The 20104-nt window shown below is 60.5% G+C and overlaps 3 protein-coding genes across 3 annotated transcripts; 1 reads left to right on the forward strand and 2 right to left on the reverse strand.

The window, feature by feature from the left end:
- Window positions 1-856: 856 nt before the first annotated feature.
- On the reverse strand, window positions 857-7503 carry BESB_028250 (zinc finger, C3HC4 type (RING finger) domain-containing protein; the record flags this gene model as incomplete). The annotated part of the gene is made up of 4 exons (XM_029361499.1): window positions 857-3385; window positions 3796-3856; window positions 4311-4411; window positions 4762-7503. 4 exons carry the CDS (start codon window positions 7501-7503, stop codon window positions 857-859), a joined length of 5433 nt encoding a protein of 1810 aa, XP_029215399.1.
- A 3300-nt stretch (window positions 7504-10803) lies between these two features.
- BESB_028260 (GDA1/CD39 (nucleoside phosphatase) family protein) lies at window positions 10804-13440 on the forward strand (the record flags this gene model as incomplete). Its single annotated transcript, XM_029361500.1, has 1 exon — window positions 10804-13440. The coding sequence occupies one exon, from the start codon at window positions 10804-10806 to the stop codon at window positions 13438-13440; it is 2637 nt and encodes an 878-aa protein (XP_029215400.1).
- Window positions 13441-15602: 2162 nt separating this feature from the next.
- BESB_028270 (uncharacterized protein) lies at window positions 15603-19830 on the reverse strand (the record flags this gene model as incomplete). Its single annotated transcript, XM_029361501.1, has 5 exons — window positions 15603-17327; window positions 17528-17719; window positions 18433-18590; window positions 18877-18967; window positions 19444-19830. The coding sequence occupies 5 exons, from the start codon at window positions 19828-19830 to the stop codon at window positions 15603-15605; spliced, it is 2553 nt and encodes an 850-aa protein (XP_029215401.1).
- Between the last annotated feature and the right edge of the window lie 274 nt (window positions 19831-20104).

The raw sequence follows: 20104 nt of genomic DNA on the forward strand, positions 1-20104 counted from the left end.
ATAAAATTTGCGCCAGTCTCCATGAAGCGCCATTTCAGCGTGTCTGGGAAGCTCACGGAATATCCGCATGTGAGAAGCAGCCTGTTAAGATTAATCAGGGCATGCGCTAATCCCATGCAGCGCAAATAGATAAAAGTATCTTTTTATTCATAAAAACGTATGTCTTGCATTGCCTCTGTTTCCGATCTAGAAAGATCACATGACGACGGGAGGAAAGGCAGCCCGTGCGCGGCAAGGCACTGAGAGGTATTAGTATATATGCGTCTGTATCCATAGAGATAGAGTTATGTGTCAACATACGAAGTCGAGAACCCTGAATATGGGCGTGAAGTCATTGTAATTTAGCCTTTGTGACGTCGAGTTTTGTGGGGACAATTCTAGCGACGGCAAAATTACGAGCGTCATTCCCCAAATTCTTGTAGACGGAAGAACGGGATGAGTTGGGTCACTGCGACGCATCCACCCTCAGCAAGGCACATGTATTTCCCTCACTCGTCGCCCACGTTCTTTTCCTGCCAAAAACATCGGAGCATCGGTGTCTCCAGACCTAAAAAGCGGTGACATCCCCACCTTCCCCCTTTTCGAGTGACTTCCTTCCGTACGCGAACTGCTCTGAGGCGTTTCGTTCCTCTTTGTTGTCCGGCGCGTCGAGGCCGCGGAGTCCTCCCTCTGTCCTTTGCCTTTTTGGCAACTGGCTCATCGGTACAGCTCGACGGATGCATCGCTGCGTGCGTGGAGTCACACGGCACGAAGCGGTCGCCCGTTGCAACCAGAGCAGGGCCTTCTTCGTTCTTTTTTCTCTTCTCGGCCTTCTGCCTCGGATCTGCAGCGAGCTCTGCTTCTGCCTCGTGCTCCTTCAAGCGTCCTCGCATCTGCGAGGCGACGGAAGGAGCCTCGCGGTGCCGCTTTGTTGAGGGCTTTTCGAGCATGAGTCGCCAAGAAAAATGTCGCACTCGCTCGCGACTTTCCTTGTCTCCAAGCGGCATTCCGTCCGCGCCACGAGCGCATGCGCGTCGCCGCCGTCGCCCCACGAAGCCGCAGGGGCGCTTCTTTCGCCTTCACGCCGCGCCTCTGCCTTCTCGGCCGCCCGAAGGCGCTCGGCTGCCGCAGCATCTGGTCTGTGCGACACCGATCCTGAGCCCTCCGCGCAAAAGCCCGCCGTCGCCTCGTCTACTCCTCGCAGAAGAGGGATCGAGGAGAGCGACGACGAGGCAGCCAGCCCCTGCGGTGGTCTGTCCTCGCTGCCGCCTCCGCCGCTTGCTCCAGCGTCCCGCTGCAGCGAGTTAGCAAGAAGTGCATGCACGCTTGCATTCTCCCGCGACACGAGACGACAAGACGAGCTCCTCCTTTCCTCTTCCATCGCATGCGAGAGAAGCTCCCCGCCCCGCCCTCCGGCGCCTCTCGCCGACGCCGCCGCATCGACGGCCGGCGCTGCGTCGCCATCCGTGCTTCTTTGGGCTCGAGTCTCCGCCGCCCCCTCGCGGCGAGCCTCGCCCTCTGCTGCCCCGCGCAGCTGGGCGGTCGCGACCTCGCGCTTGTGCTGAGAGGCTTGGCTTTCGACGGCGGCCTCCTCGCGCGGCGACAAGAGGACAGCAGCCGGCGGGAAGGGCTGAGAACGGGTGAGTCCGTGAGGCAGCACTCGCAGGCGCGGCGCCCGCTGAAGAACAAGCTCCTCGTTGCGCGAGTCGCCTCGTGGAGGGGTCGACTCTCCACTCTCCGGCAGCTGCCCGCCAGCGAAGCGAGACGAGAGTGAGCATGCCTCCGCCTCAGACGGGCGCCCTTCTGGCGAGGCGAGAAGCGAAGACGAAGCGGCCGCGACGGCAAACAGAGAGAGAGGGATTTCGGTCTCTTCCTGTCCGCTGCGATTCGCCTGCGCTCCGGAACCGCCCTCGACGACTCGGCGTCGCTCTCCGCGCGGCTCCGCCTCGCTCTCCACGCGCCCTCTCAGGCTCGCCTTTCCATTTCCCTCGCGAGAAGGGGAGGCGGAGGCTGCCTCGACACGCTGCTGCGCGGCCTGGAAGCAGCTCGTCTTGCGCTGCGTCGACACGGCAGGGCGACGAGACGGCGAGTTCTCTGCGGCGGCGACAGCCAGCGAGACGTGCTCGGTGGCGACCGAGGGGCAAGAGGACACCTCGCCGGCGTAAGACGCGAGGGCGAGATCTCTTCCGAAAGCGTCCTCCGCGATAGGCGAAGCATCTACAGATCCCACGGAGTGCGCCGATGCGCGTCCGCTGTGGGCGCTTGTCCCCTGCACCGGACTCCCCGCCGGCTCTTCTTCGGTCCTTGCAGCCCCGTTGTTTGCCGGCTGGGCTCCTTCCCTCGTCTCCTCGCTGCCCGCCTCCGGGTGAGCCTCTCGAACGGCGCGCGCCTGGTGGAGACTCGCAGCGGAGTGTCTGGCAGACGAGGAGGAAAACGCCGAGCTTTGCGCGGCGCCCCGAGCGACTCTCTCTTCGCTTCTGCTGGGCGGCTGCCGCGCCAGGCAGACAGATGCAGATGCAGGCGAAGCGGACGAGGAAGCAAACGCAGGATCTCGGACGACCCAGCTCGCTCGCATGGCGGCGTGCGCCGCAGAGGGGAGCGGCGGAGATGGGCAGGCGCGCAGAAACACGTTCGAGGCAGCGGCCGGAGAAACGGAGGCGCCAGATGGAGCGGCAGGGCGGGAGGCAGATGGAGGAGCGGCGGAGGCCGCAGGGGAGGCTTCTGAAGAACACGCAGTCGCGGAGGAAGCGGCGGATTGAGAGGAGAGGAGAAGATGAGAAGCAGCCGAAGCCGCAGACGTGGAGGCGACCTCGACAGGCGACGACGGCGGGACAGCGGGGGGCGGGGAGGCAGAAGATGCCGCTGATGATGATGACAACGAAGGGGCAGGTTGAGTCAACGGGGAAGCGAAGAAGGGCGAGAAGAAACCCTCTCCTTCTTCGTTCTGGGCTTGCGGGTCGCGGAACGGAGAAGAGGCCGGGGCGAGCTGCGCAGAGGGCGACCCCATGTAGTAGAGGAGGGAAGAGGAAGGCGCAGAGGGAGCCGACGAGGGGAACCAAGACGGCAGGGGTCGCGGGGGCCCCGAGGGCGCCGAGGGGACTGCGGCGTGTGCCTCAGACGCCGCAGATGAAGCCTCGGCGCGGCGGGCTCGCCCGCTGCTGCCTGCTCCCTCTGCGTTCGCGGAGGTCGAGCTCGACGAACCCGCCGAGAAGCACGAAGGAGACGAGGGATGACTGCAGGCGGAGGGTGAAACAAGCTGAGGCGTCTGAGACACGGTGCAGAACGAAGAGAGGTTCGCGGGCGTCGAGCCCGTGCGGAGACGCGAAGAGCCCGACGGAGGAGACGCCAAGTCCCACCGAAGACCATTCATCACCTCGAAGCGGCACAGAGGGCAACTTGTGTGGTCCTGAGAAAAGGAAAGGGCAAGGCAGCCACGACGTCACATCAACGATGCCCTCGACAGAACACTTGAACAGAAAAACCGAAGTAAAGGCAACAAGAAAGTAGAGGACTCGAGCCCACTGCGGCCCGTGGGCTGGGAAACTGGAGGGGCTACTGCGTCAGAGGGTGCCTCAGCACTCGTGCTCCATCAGAAGGCTACTAACTGTGAGCGGAAGATAGAAAAACGAACAGCGAGAGATTCGAGCTGAATGCGAATGGGAAGAATGGCGGCCTCGGAAACAAAAAAAAAATTGGACCACACATAAAAGCCACAAAAAACGAATATCTACGGAAAGGAAAAAGACGATATCGGAGGGATGCACAAGGACTCAACAGATCGCGTCCTGCAGTTCTTACGGTGCGATTTTGACTTACGCTCAGCCAGCGCTCGACGCATTCAGCGTGGAAAGCATGAAGGCAAGGCAGCCGCCGGAGCCTGAAAGGGTGAAAGACACAGCCGACGTGTACAATGCAGCTGGATATTGCCGTGCCCTGGGACTGTCGTCCAATCCGTATTCTATCACAAAGGTGAACTGAGCGACGGCAGACAGTCACGAGTCAGTATTTTTTTACGAAAAGGCGTTCGCTGTCTACCGCTTCTCGATTCACGCCGCGAGCTTCTCGCATAGACTGTAATATATTTATTAGGTATCTTCCTAAGGGGGAGAGAAGGCTTCGACTCCATCGCTGGAACCGAGTTAGATACGGCGACAGATCAGCGTCAAACTCTTCTGGAATGAAGCACGAAATGCAGAACGAGAGAATCAAGCTACATCCAGCAGCCAACGTACTATCTTTCGTCTCCTGTGGAAGAAGGGGCGACGATGCGGCTCCTTTTCCTTTCTCGTTCCATGCCATTTCAAGCAGCAAGTTCACGTGTCTCCGCTCACCTTTCTTCGTCGTCGTACTCCATCCGACAGATCAGACACTCGCGGAGGTCGGCGCTCATGCGAGCCGCGAGGCGTGAGTTGAAGGTCTCCTCGGGCAGCCACTGAGCAGAACGGAGATCGAAAAAACGCAGAGGGGATGAGGCTGACATAGGAAGCCGACAAACGTAGCCAGGTGATGCGAAGAATGAAGCAAAAAGGCAGAGAAACTCGACGCAGAAAGCCAGACGGTAGACGGGGGCTCAGAAGCAAAAGAGGGGAGGTTGTGTGGCGCGGCTGGAGGCACCAACCCTCGGCGTCGAGCGAACATGCCGTGGAGCTCCGTGCCTATTGTGGAAATCAAGAATGAAAGGAGAGAGGAGAGGGGCGGCCACGCGAGATGACGGGGGCAAGTCTGAGCTGAGGCAGCAGTCTTTGGGGCGGCTGCCGAGGCGATGATGAAAGTCGTTCTTACCTGTAGAACCCTGGGCGACAACCCGCGAGCTCTGTTGGGCTCGTCGCTGCCTCGGATCCTGCTGACAGCCTCAAGAGTTTCACGAATCTGGTCGAGCTGCTCCGCAGTGAAGTTCTCGACTACAATCGTCCCGTCCGGCGCTACCGTGACGGAGGGGACGAGCGCAGGATCTCCGTTGGAGTCGCCAGTCCGCGCGCCGCCGCGGCCGCGTCGCCGCGTGGTGCCTGGGGGCAGCTGTCTCCAGCCGGGGTGGTCGCCCAAGAAGTAGTTTCGCGAATACTGCCGGCGGCGCTCGCGTGGCTGCCGATTCTCCTCGCCCTCCGACGACGACGAGCCGCTTCTCTCCCGGTCTGTGCTGTTGCTCTGCTCGCTCAACCCGACGTCCGACTGGCTTTGACCAGCGGACGCCCAGTTTACGTCTGGACTGCCGAAGAAGGGATACAGCAGCGTGCCAATTCCGCGGATCACGCCTCCCCCCCCCTGCCGCCCATCCAGGCGCGCGCCGCGCGCCGAAGCCAGGGACGCTGAAGAAGAGGAGGCAACCAGTGACGCTGACGCATCGGTGGCTCGTCCTGAAGACGACACTCCGGAATGCGAGGGAGCTGCAACGCGCGCGGACGACATGGCTGAGTGCCTCCGCACTCGCGAACGGGGACTCGCCTCATCCCGCGATCGGGAGGCGCGACCGCCTGGGGCTCCAGGGCCGGCGCCGACGGCGGTCGCGCCGGGAAAAAAGGCCGCGTGAGAGTGCAGGGGCAACATGGATCGGCGCGTGGGCACAGAAGGATGAGGCACGTTGTGATGGTGTAGGGGTGTCTCCCACCCTTGGGCGGGCGAGAAAGAGACCGACGACGGAGTGTATCCGCCGACGATTCCAGGGGGCCCCCCGGCGCGCTCTCCGCTCTGGCGACGAACGGAATCTCGGACAGGCGAGCCCTGGTCGCGACAACGGACTCCTTCGCGAGAGACACTTCGCGCACTCCTCCCTCTCCCTCCTTCGCCTCCGGACCCGCGCCGGGCCTCACCCCCGCCTGCGCCCGACTCAGCCGCGGCAAGCGCTGCGGCTGCGGGCGTCTGCAGATGAATCCGCCTTCGCAGGACACGCGCCACGCTGCCGCCGTCAGTGGCTTCCTCCCTCTCGCGCCGTTCTTCGCCTGCCGCGTTCTCGCGCATTCTCTCCCCCAGCTCTCCGCTTCCCTCAGACTCCTCTCGTCCACCGAGGGCCTCCGCCGGGGCAGGCGTCTCCCTCCGCGTGGCGCGGCGTGCCCTCGCCGTTTCTGCGCCCCGAGTGCCTGCCCGCATGAGCCCGTCGGTCTCTTCACCGTCAAGCCTTGTGTGCCCGTTTGGCCTTCCCGAGAAGTTCTCCCGCTCGGTCTGCGCCTCCGCGACTCCCGACTCCACTCGGTTCGCGGCTCTGGCCTCCGCCGCCGCGGCGCACGAGCGGCGACGCTCCTCAGCGGAAAGGGGCGGGAAGAAGCTGCTGAGCGTCCCCGATTGACACGGCGGGAGGGAGTTGCGACCGAAGACGCAGATCGCGGTGCGCGGCGGAAGCGACGACCGAGGAGAAGCCTCCAGGCTGCCGCCACCCACGCCGCCAGACGCGGGGGGGAGGGGAGGCAGGCAACTGGAGAACGGCGCGTGGTCGTGCGCCGCGCCTCCTGCGCGAGAAGACGAAGGATGTTGCCCGCGGGCCCCTGTGTGAGGAGAATCTACAGACACCCCGCGAGACGGGACGCACACGTGGTCAGGCGCCGGCGAAACGGTGCGGAGTCGACGGTCCATGGAGCCTAGCTGAGCGCTGCCTTCCCTCGCGCGAGCGCCCGTCGAGCTGCTCCCTCGCCGGTCGCGCGCATTCTCCTCGAGTGAAACGGACAGACGGCGCACTGCGGGGCGCAGAGGCTGCGACTCCTCAATCGCCACAACGGGGCAGCCACGAGAAGACGAACGGTGCGAACCTGAAGAGGAAAGGACCGCCTGAAGCGCGACTTCGTGGCGCGTTCGCGAGAAAATCGAGTCTCCAGACGAAGCGCATTGTGACGCGGAGCCCCGGCGCGTCCCACGGGAATCAGGCACGAACTCCAACGGGGGATGCGCATACGTCCACGAGGCCGCTGCAGAGTGCTCTGTGGCGCCAGGCAGAGACGAAATGTGGCGGCTGGAGTGTCTCCTCTCCGCGGGGCCTCTCGCGGCTCTCGCCGCGCCTCGCGGAGAGCGCACGAAAGAAGAGGACGAAGAGGAGGACGAGGCAGCCCGTCGACGGCTTGTGCTCGAGCTTCTGCTCCCGGACTGTGTTGGCATGGGACCCTGGAGCGCGCCTCCCGCCGGCGTGAACGTGAAGCCCATGGAGGCGCGACGCGGACGATGATGAGACGACAGGAACGAACCCTCCTGAGAGTAGACAGGGAAGCCTGCGTAGGCAGAAGTCCCCACCAAGCCATTCGCGGCGCTCACGGTGACCACCCGCGGCGCTGACTCCAACGCAGGCTCTGCGGCTCTGCTACTCCTTCCGCAGAAACCAGCACTCTGGAAGGCCGGCGCCGCGCCGAAGGAGGGAGAATACGACACCACGCTGCCAGAAGAAAGATGGCCTCCGGCGGCGGATGCAGAAGACACAACCCGAACTGATGAAAGGAAAGGCGAAGCAGGGTAGAGGCTGGCCGCTGCCGTCATCGCGTCAGAAGATCTCACCGCATGCGCCACACCAGCCGGCGCGAGCGGAGGAACGTACGCCACCGGCAGCATTGTTCGGGAGCGGGGGCTAGAAAGAAGAGCGGGGGGTCCGGCGACAAGCGACACGGTATGGACGCAAACAGGAGATCTAGCCAGACAACGATGATCCAGCAGGAACAACGAAGAAGCAAACGCGCACTAGCCCGCGAAGGTGAGAAATACCGAATCTATACGGCAAATACAGGTACAACAAATAGGTACCGCCCGGTTCGAACGGTTCTCTATCGAGAAATCGAGTGCAGAAGGAGAAATGTTACGGACACCCGATCGTGGAACCAACGCACTGATCCAGGATTCCTGCTCAGCCACTGCTTGTCACCAAGACAGGAAACAACGGCGATAGGTTACTGGCATACAAGCTATTGATTCATAGCTGCAAAATACAAGTCGAGCAGACGCTCCCGTCGAATGTGCACGCGCGACAACAAGTTAGAACAACAAATACAAACGCGCGCAGATATTGATTGATAAATATAGATGCGACTGAAACGTCGAATGCGTCGGTCTCTGCGTCATGTAGTGCTATGGGGCTAAGCTGCATTTCGCTGCATTTTCAACTGAACCACTCAATGAATGCACATTTCAGCGCCGGTGCCGCGGCACGGGGAACGATTCATGCAGGTTGAGAACCGTGAGTTAAAAAGAGAGAAGCATTGCCTCGCGTACGCCGGGATATATGCGCAGACGGTCGCCTGCGGCGTCCCGCAGATCGTCCCACCAAACAGAATTTGAAAATTCACAGACAGGAAAATCCAAAAGGCCGGGGGCCGCGACAATGAGCTGTACATACACGTCAGGTGTCAGTGAACAATGTCTTCGACAGTTGACTTTTGCAACAGGAGACAACAGGAGGTTTCGGCCGTGGAGGGTTGCGCGGCACGGGAAGACCAAGGCGTGTCGAAAAAGACCGGATACAAGACTCTCCTGAACGATGAAGAACGGAAAAATAAAGCCGACAATCTGCGATGTGCGTCTCAAACGCGCGGGCCCGCCGTGAGGAGTCCTTCGAGCGGTGTCGCTGCCGAACGCGCGAGAGTCACCGAGCGCGACGGAGAGAGGACGATATGGCTGCTTGACTCCCCCCTGCGTGGAGGAAACAGTCTAGAGCTCGGGAGTGACTATCTGAAAATGCCCGAAAAAAACGATAAAGAAGGGTCCCGCTTTTCCCGGCCATGCAGAAGGAAACTTCGACCTGGGGCAGGAAACGAGTTTGTCCATGTGTGCGGCGCGCGAGGAAGGCGTCAGACCTCGTCCTCGCCCGGGCGCGGTGGCAAGTTTTTGACCCTTTGTTCGCTGCCCTGCGCGGGAATCTCGAGCCGCTTTGTGCTCCTGAGTTTCTGAGCTCCTCCCCCCGTTTCACCGCAGGAACTGGATTAGCGCTCTCATTGTTTCATCTGTTTTGCAATGGCCTTGAGAAAATCCTTGCGCGCACGGAAGGACGTTGAGCTACTGCACGGCCGACGTCTGCGGAAGGCGAGAGGCAAGCGGAACAGATGCATTGGAACAGGTAGGACGTGACGACGCGCAGACGACGCGCAGACGACGCGCAGACGACGCACGGTTTTTCCTCAAAGACTGGCAGACGCACAGACACAATACGGTCAAAACCCTCAATACAGCTGTGTGGGCATCCGCCGTCCTCTTTTTTGTCTCCAGTCGGCGAATTCTACTCCTTCGGATCCGTAGCAACTGCGCACGAGGGCCAGCTAGTGCAACGGTTTCGCTACCTCATCGGCGCACTCAGGCAAGCCGGCAGCTCGCGGTGGTCGCGGCCTGGCAATATCGCAGTTGCGAACAGGCGGAGGCGAGTGACTGTGCCCAGCTCTCTGTCTGTCTTTGCCCTCACGCAGCGAGCCAGACTGCGCCCGGCTCAACGAATTCGACGTCGATTCTGCGTTACCCCGTTGTCAACTGCATTCGATGCATCACCAGGGCTAACACAAAGGATCGGAAACTGGGAACGCGCCAGCAAATCGGCACTAGGGTCCTGCCGAAACCCCTTTAGCTGTCCTGCCGAAACCCCTCTAGCTACAAACGGCTCTCTGTGCATGTCTGACGTTGTTGTTCCGTTGCTATATCTCAAGCGGCTGAAGCACACAAATATCGCTGCTTCGCTCACACCTGACTGGAGCACCTGACACTCCTCCCATGACTTCCTCATGTGGGGATGCCCATGAGTTAAGTCCGGCAGAAAGCGACACCGTCCACACTGCAACTGCCGCCTTCACTTCTACAGCAGAAAAACGTGGAGACAGTAAAGGCTTCAATACCATGAGTTGGCGGCAAGGGTCCCCGCTCAGACGCGCCTGCTGCGCTGCGTGTTTATTCTGCTCGAGTTGCGTGGAGTATAACACGATAGGGACGCAGTCTTGGGTCTAGGACGACTTTCTGGCGTTACTTATGAAGGCGAGGCAGACTTAGAAAGTGCAGCAGAATGACATACATACACCGTCCGGCGGGTCTACCTCGCCGTCACCCTGCGGGGGAAGAGTTTGTATCTAAGCGCGCTGCGTGGTTAAAAGCATGCTCCTAGCTCTGGATCAGCTTGAGAGAAACAGCTCTAACTCGCAGTTTTTCGGAAATGGTAGCTTCATGGAATTCATTCGACTCATTTTGAACGAGCGCAGCTGCCCGTCGCTGGCGCACTTAAAGATTCCCCAGCGGCTCAGGCGCCTTCCTCTCTTGGCTAGTAGCATCGTGTCTTCTCCAGCAGCCAGCGATGAGCGCCTGAGTGCAAACGCGCTCGAATTTTAGAGACATCCGGCAGACAAAGGACTGCTCTCCGGAATCGGTAATGCTTCTGTTTTTGCCGGGGAATTCAAGCAAATGACCCAAGTTCAGAGCGACCACGGGTGTTTTTTCTGCTTTTTTGATGTCTTGCTGCCGGCCTGCTAGGGCCCTCTCAGAGCATGCTCAGCCGCCATATTTACGGACAGAGGTCAGGATACCCCCTAAAAACGGCGATCTGTCGAAGTTCATTTATTCACAGAGTGTCCAGACGCGCTACAGAACCGGCTGGATGCGCGTTAAACCGGAAAGAAGCAGAGAAGTGCATATTTTTCTTTAGCCCTGCTGCACGGTGTGGCGGGGCTTGGGCGGAGGATAGCGGTGGGCCGCTAAGCATGAATTGAGTCCTCGTTACAGAGTCATTCTTTGCATTTATCTGCATTTTTTTCGTTTCATTTTCGCGTCTGAGAGGAAGTTAGTGCTTTTTCCTTGCTTCGGAGGCGGTGCTCATTCAGGGCGCCGGTCTCGGCTTCACGTGTCGGCTGTCTTTCGTAGGCATGGGTGCCTGAATTTTTTTTTCCAGCAATGGGTCCCCAGGCGGTGTCTGCTTCGTCTACAGCTCCAGGTTTCCTGGACTGTCGCCGACTGCTAACTTCCTCGTTCGCGTTCGTGTCTCTGGCTTTCCTTGTGTGCCTCCTTGCATCAAGACGGGGTCAGGACGCGGTCGCGTTCATCCTGCCGCGCGCCGAGCCGAAGTCGAACGCTGTCGCAGCCTGGGAGGACTCTGCGAGCCGCGGCGGAGGCCTGAGTGCCTTGAAGCGGCTAAGGAGCGGCCACTCAAATCGAGACGGGGACTTCTTTTCCGCGCTAGAGATATCGCCTCGTGGTGAGGCGGCTAGGGAAGAGGAGACACCCCTAGAAGATGCGCCTTTCCTTTCAGGAGCCCCGCCAACCTTCGCCTCGCCGCCTGCAGGGTTAGCGAAAGTAGCGACCTCCGAGCCTAGCGAAACAGCATCCGATTCCTCCTCATCAGAGTCCACCTCGACTTCAGCCCCCGCCCCCTCGGCCTCCACGCCAATACCGGTGGCAGCAGCGCCTGCGCCTTCTGGCACATCCTTTGCTTCTCCGCCGTGGCCTCTGGACTCAGTGGTGCAGCCTCTGCCTCTGTCTTTCGCTTCAGTCGTTGGGGAACATCAGGCAAAAGAGCCTCCGCTTGCCTCTAAGCAGGAGCATCCGTCAGTGGCGCACGGCTTCGTCAGCGGCGTCCAGGAGGGTCAGAAGGCCCTCGAGGAGTTGATGCTCAGCGAAGTGTCCTGCCGCCAGCTGAAGCAGGCGCTGATTGTCGTGGACGGCGGCAGCAGCAAGACGCTGCCGAGTCTCTTCACGGTCTCGACGGAGTCCTGTCCGCACGAGGGTCGGCGTGTCCTCGAGGGCACGCTCAAGTTCATCGGCGAGGGGACGCGAGTCGCAGGCGTTCGCGACCTCCTCGAGGACTGGCTCACTGAGCACGCTGGGCAGGGCTGGGAGTCGCGCGAGCTCGACTCTGCGACGCTTATGCGTTCCTTTCCCTCGATGCAGCGGCAGACCAACGAGTTGGTCGCTAACCTAGTGCGCGACATCGTCAAGCTGTTGAACAAGAGCCTGTCTGAGGAGGAGCAGGCCGAAGTGAAGGCGGTCGGTGTGCCCATTTTCTTCCACACAACCGCAGGTGTCCGCGGCTTCCCGGACTGGTATCGAGACGGCATGTTTGTGGCGCTTCGCCGCGCCATCAACGCCTCGCCGCCGATCGAAGGATACACGTTCTTTACGAACAGCGAGTGGACGAAACCGATTTCGGGGGAAGTCGAGGGCATCTACGCGTTCCTGACCGCGAATCTGCTTTCGCGCAACTTCGAGAGACTCATGGCGACGCCGCGAGGCGGCCACGAGGAAGCCCAGCTGCATGCGCACCGGAAGCTCGCGGGCATCGTGGAGGTCGGCGGCGCCTCCATGCAGATCGTCTTCCCGGTCCGACCGTTTGTGCCTCCGCCGCCCTTTGCCAAAGTGAGCAATCTGCAACGAGAGGGCTACCTGCCCCACTCGTATCCACCAGTCGACCTCGTCGCGGTCTCCTTCATGCAGCTTGGGGCCTCGAGTGCAAGCGGGATCTTTTTGAAAATGCTGTGCGGGAAACCAGAGTACCTGAAGGACGGTATCTGCCACAACCCGTGCCTCTTCAAGGGCTTCGAGCACTCCTGCTCGGCGGGCGAAGTCAGCATCAGCGCCCAGGGCGAGGTCAGCGTGAGCAACGACGTCCGGAAGAATCGGCTGAAGCCGGCAGCCACGTTCTGTGGGGCGGGGAACTCGGAGATTATGTATAAGATGTCCTCCCGCCTCGAGTGCATGGCGGCGCACATCGACCCGTTACTCTCTCTAGAGCAGCGCCTGGAGATCCCCGGCTGCGACAAGATCGTCGGCACGGGCGACTTTGCCACCTGCGCCAAGGAGGTGGACGATATCCTCATCGACCCGAACTTGCCTCTGCCCGCCAACCAAGAGGCCGTTTCGCTCGGCTTCGAGACGCCGGCACAGATCTTCAAATTCATGTCCTCCAGCGCACCACTCTTCGTCACAGGGGCGTCGCTGGTCATGCCGGTCAAGCTGCTTCAGTCGATTGGCCTGCTCCCCGAGGACTTTGATGGAACGGCGCGAAACCAGCTCTTCGACGCGGCCGCAAGACTCTGCGCGACGCCGGTCGCGCGCGAGGCTGACGGCGCCCTCGTGCTCCACGTGCCGCAGCAGACGGCCGCGAAGCCGGTCAAACTCAACACCTTCACCTACGAGACTTGTCACCGCCTCGCGATGGCGGTCTCCGTGCTGAAGCACATCGACTCCGGCGCCCGGCGCCCTCACTCCGTCCGCTTCGAGATGCAAGTCCGCGACGGCGTCGACGCTAAGGGCCGGGCGCTGGGGAACTTTGGCTGGCAGGTGGGGACGATTCTGCACCACGTGACCAGCCACCGAGCCTGGAGCCGCGCGGCCTACGAGCTCGGAGTGGGACACACCTTCCACGACCGGCGCCTGGGCGCCACGCCGCACGAAGGCGATGTGCGCCAGCAAGAAAGAAGCGAAGCGCACGGCCGTCAGCAGCAAGTCGATCGCGGCTTCCCCGCGCCTGCGACCCCCGCCAAGACCGTCCCGCTAGAGCCCAAGGGGCACGCCGAGGCCGAGGAGGAGACGTAGATGAAACATCGCCACCCCCCCGAGCGGAAGGCGCAGCACAGACGCGCCGAAACAGCTGCCTGGCGCGCTGCTGGGCGCCTGCAAAAACGGAGACGATGAGTCAGTCTGGGCTTCAGACGGCGTGCTAAAGGGTCGCCAAAGGCCCCGCGTCCCGTCTTTTGTTCGTGTCTTGAAGAGACAGCAAGGCTACTACCGCAGATGCAGAGGACAGGGGTGAAAGAAAGGGACGTCCACAAAGTGCGCTTCTCCAGTGCCCCCTCTCCTCTGTCTTTGTGCAATACGCGGCTCGCAGCTCTGTTGCTTCGTAGGGAAACTCTGTAAATTGCTTTTAGATACCGTTCTTGCACAGGCCGTGCTGCGAGTATGCGCGAGAGGCAGAAAGGTGATCAGGCAGGAAGGGCACGGTTTCCTCTCCGTCTCAGAGGGTGCAAGAAAATGTTTCTGCTCGCCGCGGCTGTTCTGGAGTCAGTGCGCTTGTCATCTGAACTGCCAGAAGTTGTCCATTTGCCAACATCGGCTAAAAAGCCTGCATCCTCTCTGGGTCCCTCTTGAAAAAGCGTTTTACGTGTGCGCGTGCACGTGACCGTCTACCTCTCTACGCCAAAATCTGCTGTTTCACACATAGATTTATAGGTAGAGAGAGGCAGAGATCTAACGACAGATGAATGCATGATAAATCGACGCATAGACAGAGAGGTACGTACGAATGAATCCAGAGATAGGTACACGTAGAAACTGCGAGATTAAGACACAAAAAGAGAGGTATATAGAAAATTCTCTAGATAGACAAATAAATAAAGAGTTTTCTATAGGTAGATCCTGCGCGTTTATCTGGTTGCGAAACCCGTGCACCCCCGTGGACGACTGTACTCGCAACAGAACGAGATAGACAAGAGTGTCGCGATTTCGGAGTTTGCGGTGGAGGCATGCGATGGCGCGTTCCATCATAGCCGAATCCGCCGTCGCGCATGAATGCGCGAGTATGGATACAGCACTGTGCATGTGCACTGACGAGAATGCGCGCGTGATGCATGAGGGCGAGACGCTAGAAAAAGAAAGACAGCGCCGCGCACAACGGCGGCTACAGGGGAAGAGCTGCCTGTTGCAACTCACACGCGGCGGGGCTCCCCCGGCAAAAAATGAGCAACACCAGCGCGATTAGACAGTAGCCTCTAGCCTCGCAGGCGGCACCCACAGACGACCCATTTCTCCATCCTTCGCGTGAGAGGAGGCGCTGAACAAAGAGTGCACACTCCGCCGCAGCTACGCGACGGGAGAAAGAGGAGTCGAAACAAAATTTCTTCACCCTTCCGCGCCAGAGGATAGCGACTCTCTCCTCGTTTCGTCCTTTCGGCCTGGCTCCCTCGTCTCTCTCTTTAATTCCTCCCTCTCTGCGAGATCTCTCTTGTCCCCTGTACAGAGGCCGCCCGCCCTGAACGTATCTCCCTCTCGACCCCGAAGAGGAGCGACCGCGTGAGCTGCAAAGCCTCGCGTTTGCTCTACTCTTGGCAGTCCGCGGATAGATTCGTCTGTTCGCTCTTTGATGTAATTTCGTGTTTTGTCTCTCTTGCGTTGTCGTGAGATCGCCGCGCGTCCCCCCTCCTTCGAGAGGCCGAGATTCAAGCTGCGCCTTCGAGGCAAAGGTCTATCCAGGCAGCGTCCTGCTGCAAGATGCGGATACGCAGAGACAGCGAGAGACGCCCAGTTAAGACAGAATTGAAAACGAGTTCCTTTCCGCTCACGTCAGCAGCAAAACCAAAAACAGTGAGAGGGAGGGGGCCCCCAACACTATATCCAGCAAAGGAAAGGCAGGTCCGCCCGTCGACTGAAAAATGCCCGGAGATATGAGTCTAGAAGCAGACAGGCGAACGACAGGCAGGCAGGGGCATATGCACACGCCTACAGGCGGGGGGCATTTGCACGGCTGAATTTGGAAAATTCAAAGCCTGCGTCAGAGGCGGCGACACGCGCTCAGCACTCAAGCGTAGCTTCATTGCTGTCCGTCTATCGTCAGCGGCTATGCATCGCACGACCAAGCAGACGCATGCAGAGTCGTTATCTGAGGCCACTTTTCCAGCAAAATCTGCATTACCAACCAAAAACTCATCTACTTTATTGCCCTCCACTCGACTAGGCTGCCGTCGAATCCCTACATCTAAGTTTCATATATGGATGGTCGTGCTGCGGCCTCTGGTTAAGCTCACATCCGCGGCTGAAGTTGCGTCGGGCTCCGGCGGAGGCGCCTGCAGGTTACGGGCGGCTGTCCGCGCCGACCTGTCTGTCGAGAGAAAGATCTCCGACTCTCTTCTCTCTCGGTTTGGAGAGCGCGACTCGGCGGCGCCTCTCCCTGCCGTGCCTAGCTCCGCGTCGCGCCCGCTCGCGCTGTCTCTTCTCAGCCGCGACTCCACGCGGGCGTTTGGCGCCACGTCGAGCTCAGGCGTGGCCTGCGTGGTGCGGCCTCGCTTGCGAGGCGTGGAGAGACTGTCGTTGGACTCCGGCGCCGCGGCGGGGAGAGACACCTTCGCGTTCTGAGCGTCCGCGTCCGCGCTTCGCCGCGCCCGCAGCGTGGCAGCGGTGAAGGCCTCCGAGTGAATGAACAGCAGCCCCGTTGCAGGCGCCTCTCGCGCGCCGAGGACTGTGTCGCGCAGACGGGAGGGAGAAGAGCGCTGCTCCGGGGCGAGGCGCGCCGGCGAGTCGTCTGCGCCGCGGACGGACATGAACTCCTCGCTGCTTCCGTCCCCCGCGGCGTCCTCCGGGGCTTCTCGCAGCTTCGACAGCGAGCCGAAGGCCTCCTCCTCTTCGCTCGAGAGAGGAACGCCTTCGGCTTGCCACAGAGGCTGAAGGCTCGCCGAGAGATCGCGCGGCGACCGCAGCGAAGGCGGTGTGTGAACGCCGCGATCGAGGCGTGCCTCCACCGGCGCAGAGGGCCTCGAGGCCTGCGAAGGGAGTCTCCTGGGGACGCTGGAGCCGCCCCACTTCCCTCTTTTTCCCGAGATCCTCTTGTAGACGCCCTCCTCTCGGTCGCGCAACGCTCGCGAGCGATATCTGTCTTCTGAAAACACACCCGCAGGCCACAGCGAGGAATTCCGCAGGGGCGAGTCCGACGTCTTCCGCGGAGGCGTGACGGCCTGCCTCCTCAGAACGGAGTCCTGCGCCGGCGCCCAGGACGAAGGCAGCTCCTCCTGATTCGGGATTTCTTCCATCGCGGTGTCCTCCCCCCCCTCGCCTCGCTCCTCCCCAGCCTCCTGTCCTCTCCTGGTCTCCGCGCCGCCTGCGCCGGCCCGCAGACTCGTCTTCAGATTCTCGACTTTCTTCTTCTTCGCGTGCTCGGGGCTGGGCTCTGCGCCGCGGACCGTCTGTCCCTCGCGCTTTCGGCTGGTCTCCGCGGCCTGTCGCCTCGCCTCCAGGCTCGCCCGAACATGTGCCGGCCGAAGGGGCGAGGCCTGCGAACTGAGCAGCGCCTCCCTTCCTTCTGCGTTGTCTTCCTCCTCTGCATGCGGTCGCTGTCTCTTCGAGTCGTCAGACAGCAGCCGGCGCGACACCGGGTCGTGCAGCGCGGCGAGAACTCTCCGCCCGCGGCGGCGCGACAGCGTCTGGGGGCCGGGCGAGCCGGAGGCCGCTCCAGGTGTCACGCCACCTGAAGAAGCCCGCGCCCGCGGAGAAGAATGGAGCGGCGAGGCCTCTTGACGCGCTCGCTCGACAGCTAGAGAGAGCCCAGTCTCCTCTCCGCTTCTCCGCCTCAAAGGCGACGCAGCCAGCCGCTCAGGCGTCGCAACGGGCGCGTGGCTGCCATGAAAAAGCGGAGAGGGGAACGCAGACGACGCGGACGAGGCCTCCAGCGCTTGTGCCGCAGGCGCTGCATTCGCGAAGCATGCAGCCATTCGCGCCTGAAAAAGGAAGAAAAGGCAAACACAAAACTACGAAAGCGACATTAAGCACCGCTTAGGTCCCCCCTTCTCGGTGGCTCGCGAAGGCAGCTCAGTGCGCTGTCGAAGTGTACCCTCAGCTCCTGTGGGCTCTATCCGTCGGTCTCAACTCGACTGCGAAGCATGCTATCTCTGCTGGCGCGGTGGGAGTCGGCGCTCACCAGTCTCTCGCATCTTTGCGTGACGTCCTGAATGACTGCCGCGAAATCCCGCGACTCGGGCCGCGCCAGCGTCTTGTCTTTCTGCGGCGCAGAGTTCAAATAGGAGATGTGAGCGTTCAACTCCGCTTCGCAGGCAAGGCGCGTGCGCAGGCGGACGTTTTCGCGGTTCACATCGATGATCTCAGTCAGGAGCTGAGAAGAAAAAACCAGACGGAATGCAAAAAAAAAACATCGCCAGGCGATCTTCGAGGCAGACTCATCTCCACGGAAGAGTCGCCAGCGGCTCGGCGGCCTTCACCGTGCGTAACAAGGCAGAATTTACAAATTCACTTTCATTTACAGAGAGTTTATATCTTTTATCATCTTTTATCGAACATAAAATGATCATGCAAGACGTTCAGTGGGTGCTAAGATGCACGTTGAATCAGTCTTTTACTGAATAACAAAAATCCCCGAGCGCCAAAAAATGACTCGCGGCTATACCACCTCTTTCTCACACGCCAGGAGGCAGTCAGAAGCGACCCCAGACCCGACGCGCTGTAGCCGCCGCGAGAGAGAAAATAAGACACGTATGCGGTCGCACGGAAAATCCGACGAACGAAAAACATCCAGAGTGGACAGGGGAAGGCAGACACCCTAAGGCAAGGGTGGAAGCGTATTCATATGCATGCGCATCTGCAGGTACGCGAATGTAGATTTGAGTGTATGTCAGAGGCGTATAAGAGTTCGTCTGATTTTATATATTCCTCCCCAGAGGCACGCATAGACATACACACAGGGGTGTATGATTCTCGACTGGCGACGAAAACAAGATTCAGGTTAATGAGAGTCGAGTTCTGCGTGTGAAGGGACGCAAAAAAGAAAGCATGCACGGGGTGTGGAGTTAGAGTCACACGAGAGCTCACCTCGTCGAGCTCCGTCTGCAGCTGCTTTTCTTCCTCTTCGCTTTCCTTCAGTCTCTTCTCCAGGGCGAGCGCGCGGCCTTCTCTGATTCGCAAATCCTCGTTCACTTCGGGACTCTCCGCGAGCTCCACGGACACAGGCGCGACAGTCAAAGGGCGTCCTGTAAAAAAACGTGCATGAGCGTCGCACCGAATTCACCAGAAAACGAGAGATAGACGGCGAGTAAGAAGAGCAAACAGCGGAAGCAGCGTCCACGGCGCAACGCCTCGAAGCGCCACGGACGAGGAGGGCACCGGCACACAAGGCATTCTGCCACGTGCGCAGCTGCCGACTTCCGTGAGCCGCCAGAAAAGCGCGAGAGAAGACGAACCGCCGCCGAAGTCTCTGCCTGGCAGACTGTGCGCCGCGACGGAGTGTCGCTGTCTGAGTCGCCCTTCGCTGCTTACCGCTTTCAGAAGAGGCCCGCGACGCCGTGGCCTCGTAGCCGCACTGGCACGTCTCAGGCGGCGTCAGGACTTGGTATCTGTCTAGCCACGTCTAAAAAGAAAGACAACGCCGAGCCGAGACAAACGTCTGCAAGTTCCGAAGTTGAAGCCGAACAAACGGGCTCCGACGCCCCCTGCGTCGCCCCCCTGACCGCTCTCGCGGGTTTCCACGTGGCGAGACACCCCTCTCTCCATATATATAGTATTTATTAATATATGCAATGTGCATGAAAGTTGGTATCTGGTCGTGTTCCCTGCATGTGGGTGTTGTCTCTCTTCGGTCTGAGCAATGTGTACCGACACACGCAAGCGCATGAAGCTTCCCTCTCTTGCTTTCCCGCGTTCTCCAATGTCCCTATATATACATATAAAGTTCCACATCCATACGTGTCAATTGCAAGACATAGCTTTGTCATCCTCTCCACATGTTTCACTGCCTCCAGGCGTACGACGGCATCTCAATTTTTCCTTCATCCCGCACTCCTTTCCCCGTCTCGATTTCATGTCTATTCATCCTAGCTGGCTTACCCTGAAGAGCGCGAGGTCTGCAAGGTAGGTTCGCTCGCTGCAGATGCGCTGGATGACGGGGTGTTGAAGAACTTCGAGGCAGGAGTCCTCCACGCCGGCGACTTGTTTCCGCGTGACTCTCCTGGAGAGCTCGCAGAGGCCGTCCTCCACGATCGCGTCTGCGACATTCCGCAGGTGCTTCCAGGCTCTGTCGGCGTCCACGCGCAGGCATTTTAGGCACCGCCGCCACAGCAGAGTCCCGCGAAAGGAAGGAAAGAGCTCGGAAGCTTCGCTCGAGCGCTGGGGAGAAGCCTCGCGCGGGCTGTCTGCGCGCGCCTCCAACGGACCCTCCCACGCCCTGCAGACCCCAGCTAGCGGGCAGACGACAGGCTGCGGAGACACAGACATTTCTCCCCGGAAGAGGTCAAAAACGGCGGTGTCGGCAGGATGGAAAGGAGAGAAAAGAAAAGCAAAAGGCTCGCCGCAGCCGCCACTGGCCAAGCGGCGCGCTCGGGTCGCTCAGGCTGCTGGAAGAAGAGTGAAGTCACACCGGGGAAACGGCGCGGGGAGAGAAGACAGAAAGACTTCAGAAGGTACCTCCGTCCGTCGTGAGGCAGACGGAAAAGCGTGGAGAGGAGAGAACGAAACGGGCGACGGCCGAATCTGCGGCGGACTTCGCAGC

The sequence above is a fragment of the Besnoitia besnoiti genome, assembly GCF_002563875.1.
Source record: "Besnoitia besnoiti strain Bb-Ger1 chromosome Unknown contig00015, whole genome shotgun sequence".
In the NCBI taxonomy this organism is placed as follows: Eukaryota; Apicomplexa; class Conoidasida; order Eucoccidiorida; family Sarcocystidae; genus Besnoitia; species Besnoitia besnoiti.